This window comes from Tricharina praecox, assembly GCF_024521635.1.
Source record: "Tricharina praecox strain CBS 144465 chromosome Unknown BZA05scaffold_2, whole genome shotgun sequence".
NCBI lineage: Eukaryota > Fungi > Ascomycota > Pezizomycetes > Pezizales > Pyronemataceae > Tricharina > Tricharina praecox.
Genome location: NW_026250404.1, coordinates 1,559,721 through 1,563,624, shown reverse-complemented (window position 1 = coordinate 1,563,624; position 3,904 = coordinate 1,559,721). Strand labels below are relative to the sequence as shown.

At 56.0% G+C, this 3,904-nt stretch overlaps 1 protein-coding gene across 1 annotated transcript; it reads left to right on the top strand.

Moving 5' to 3' along the window:
- Positions 1–1,077: 1,077 nt before the first annotated feature.
- BZA05DRAFT_415291 (uncharacterized protein) lies at positions 1,078–2,537 on the top strand (the record flags this gene model as incomplete). Its single annotated transcript, XM_051485300.1, has 6 exons — positions 1,078–1,292; positions 1,422–1,500; positions 1,669–1,734; positions 1,948–1,967; positions 2,309–2,402; positions 2,502–2,537. The coding sequence occupies 6 exons, from the start codon at positions 1,078–1,080 to the stop codon at positions 2,535–2,537; spliced, it is 510 nt and encodes a 169-aa protein (XP_051343652.1).
- Between the last annotated feature and the right edge of the window lie 1,367 nt (positions 2,538–3,904).

Sequence of the window (3,904 nt, the reverse complement as noted above, 5' to 3'; positions counted from 1 at the left end):
CGTAGTGTTATCGCCGAATTCCGATTAATCAGATGGCACTCGCCGTGGGGTCATGGGATATGTGATGTGACAGCGAGCGAACGAGCGATGTGATGTGATGTGATGTTCGGATGTAATGTGATGTGATGTGATGTGGAACGATGTGATGTGGTGGAGAAAACCGTTCGATGGCCTGCCTGCCTACTCTAGGTACGGGTAGCTAGAGTAGTCGGTGCGGCGCGCGGGGTCAATGCCCACGCCCTTGCTTGCCCCCCATGAGGAGTGTTTGGGGACTGCGGGATCGGATGATTGCGGATTCTTCCGTCCCCCGAGACCCCAGAGCGAGGCGGAGTGAAGGCGGAGTGGTGGTGGAGTGGACTGTGAGTAGAGTAGAGTAGAGTAGAATAGAGTACTCTACCTACCGGTAACTATCTCATTTCCATCGAGCACCACCTGCCTGCCTGCCTAACTGCCTAACTGCCCAACTGCCCACCTGCCCACCGGCGTGTAAGTAACTTGGCGGCGGCGGCGTCCGTGGGCACTGAGCGCACTAGAGAAACGCAGGATGAATTGATGATTGATGCAGGTGGACCTTGTGGGGTTCGGATCTGTTGCTGTGTTGCTGTAAGATATAGTTAGATACCCCTGTTCGGCGTGGGTTGGAGATAACTATCAAAGTACCCACCGACGTACGTACGTGGAGATACGTATAATGAGTATTGTACCTACCGTACTCTAGAGTACCTACATACATACGCACGCACGCGCGCTCGAGTATCTCTGCTACATCACATCTACTCCCCGGATCAACACCACCGCTCTGGGAAGTGAGCTCTGGAGGCGCTGGGTGCTGGGTGCTGCTGTGCGGCCTGTGTCTGGCAGATCATGTAGAGCACCCATCCTCAAATATTTATTTTTGGGCGTTTCACGAGCTGAGCAGCTGGAGGCATGTATCAAATCATAGGAGGAGGACGAAGCTGCAGCAGGAAAGGGTCCGTGTGCTGTGATCAACTACGGTCTACCCAACTAAGGACGCCCCTTCCCGTTTCAGCTGTATAACTACTCATATCGATCTTTCGATCTCTGTCTTGTGCCGCAATGGGGTTGGGGTGGTGGCGGGGCTCCGGGAGGGAGGGAAGGGAACAGACTCTGTCAGCTCGCCTCGCCCGTCCTCGGACCTCTCGGATCTTCCGATCGCGCGCTTCTAACTGCCACTCGGTCCGCGAATCATGGGCAATGATCAGCCGAGTGTGCGCATATCCGCGCGGGAATTCGTCGTTGGCTTATCGACTTGCTTACATGGACGCTGGGCAGTGGGTGCGCCCTCCCCCCGGCGTCTCTGGCGTCTATGAGTGGCCCAGCAAATACTATGCATATCCTCCAATCCCAGAGGCGGAGTGCTGGCCTGTGAACAAACCGTGAACCTTAAAATCCGTCTGCAGTGCGGTCGACATCGTGCCGTCCCTCCCCTTCCTCTACCTCCACCTCCACCTCTACTTCTTCCTCCGGCGACCTGCCAATGTTCGTCCACCCCTCCCCCGCCTTCAACACCAAAAACCCTCAAACCTGCCAGGAAATCTTGCACACGTAGTGTGTCGTACACTGACACATTGACGCACTCCTTCCCCCTTCCTCCATCATACCTGCCCGGCCCGGTTGTACGGCCTCAGCTTCTGCTGGCGAATGCAGTCTCGGACGGAAGCCATGTTCCGCACGAACCAAGTCCCTTCTCAGTACCTGCCTGCCTACCTACGTGTACGTATGTGTCCGGCCGGCACGGATGCAAGAACGTCGAGGATCTACCTACATATGTCAGCAATTGCGAGCGTCCGGGTATAGGCATGTGTGAGTATGTGTGTGTGTGCTTGCTTGCGAGTATGCGTACCTACCCTCTCACCCTCCCTCGCACCTCGACAACCGTTGGCTTATTGAAGTTTTTTAAAGGCGTGTGCGTGCTTAATCTCTGAGACCTGGGACCCCTGGCTCCGGTACGTACATACATAGGTGGAAACACAGCCTGGCAGCGCAACCCCTGATGCGTCAGTGCAAGTCACGGGACCGCAATCGGTGCTGCTGCATCCGGCATGGGCGGCCGGCTGGATGGATGGATGGATGGCAAGCTCCATCGTCGCGATTGCATGCTGCCCTCATGCCCGTTGCCACCGTCACTGCCGAAACGAAAACCGACTCTTGGAGGATTGAAGGGAGGGGAGTGGAGGGGAAACGGAAATGGACACGACACCGGCTCCATGGCGGAGGGAACAAGCAAGCAAGCACCGCAATTTCGCTATAACCCGACGGATGGGGCCTAGATGACCAACATCAACAGACTTCGGCTTCACCAGAACCCCAAATACCGAGCGATTGTGTTCCGTGTGATTCAGATCCCAAAGATCCCGGGCACACGCAGACCCACCACCCTGGTGCGTGACTGCCTATGCGTGCTGATGACGGTCGACCGGCCGGTCGCAGTCGACCGAACGGCACTGTACTGCTGCTGCTGCCGTTGTTGCTGCCTACAGATGCCCAAGAGGGTACAGGAGGGTAGGCGAGGTTAGAGGAGGTTAGAAGAGGCAGAGAAGATAACAACAAGTCCCATTCAAGGGCATGGGGGACAGAGAAGGGTGGCCGGTATGACAACTTAGCGCGAGGGCTGAATGCCGTTTCTGCCAAACGATTGGGTCGTTGTGTTTTCTTGGGATAGGGTCGGTATAGTATATCATAACTGTCGTTATGATTCCACTACTCCACAAAGCCAGAGCCCAGGTTGAGAGTAGGTTTCTCGTGGTGTTGGTTGGGGGGACGATTGGCCAGGTGGCCACTGGATGTGAAGTGGATTGTCATGGTGTTGGTTGGTGTTCCACGGCACTATTCGAGGTTTCAAGACTGGGTACTGATTTTGATACCTAGTTCCAGGGGAAAGGGTGGCCTACGCACTGTAGGCGGCAGTGAGGCCGTGGTCGTTCTCGCTCTCCCTCCTTACAATCCGAGACATCCGTTAGATAGTGCGCCCACCATCCACCGTAACCGGGACACCCCTCCCCCACAATTGGTGTTTTGGCTCATGCAGCGGGCGAGCACAAACTCAACGTCTTCTCCTCCAGTCCTCCGTGATATTGGAATACCTATATTATAGGTAATCCGGTTACACATTTCTGGACAGGATCCCTCTCGCATCACATCACATGAACCACACCCTTCTCTGGTTGCGGTGGTCCGATCCGTCGGGGAAACCACACCCGCTGGCCGACCTTCGTCCAAACGTCCCGCACACCAGCATCACCACCAGTAGTTACATTCCAACACCCCAGACCAGGGCGTTAGATGCTTCATCATCTCGTGTAAGCTGAGAGAGCTAGAACCCACAATCCGGGTGGCCGACGGAATCACCCAGTAGAGACGAACGCAATCGAGAACATGGGGATGACGCATGTAATCAACTTGTCTGATGGGGGACCCGCCCGCGTGCCCAGCGACCCGGTATTGGGGGTTGGGTTGGGGTGGTTGTTGTTGACAGGGCAGGACCATTATTTCAAGCGAGATTTGAGACGGTTGTTCCCAACTGCTCCAACCTGCCCCCAAGTTGCCTGCAACTGCTGATTGCGTGTCTTATGTCTAGGCCGTACGTAGCGGGGATGTAGGTATCTCGTCGCCGAAATAGCTCACACGCACGTGAAGAGAGAGAAAAAAGGCTCGCACCATCCATCCACGGATCTGCATACATTGCATAACATCGCGCTTATTCCCTCCCCCGCCCCCATCTCATGCTGGGGGGGTTTGGTGCAAAGAGGCAGAAAAGATCAACCGCCGATACTTTCGGTCCGGACGACTGCACGTCCTGCGCCGGCCGGCCGTGTGTACCCGCACGAACAGGAAATGGAAGCAGGCTGGCCAGCCAAGGCCAGCCAAGGCCGACCCGATATGA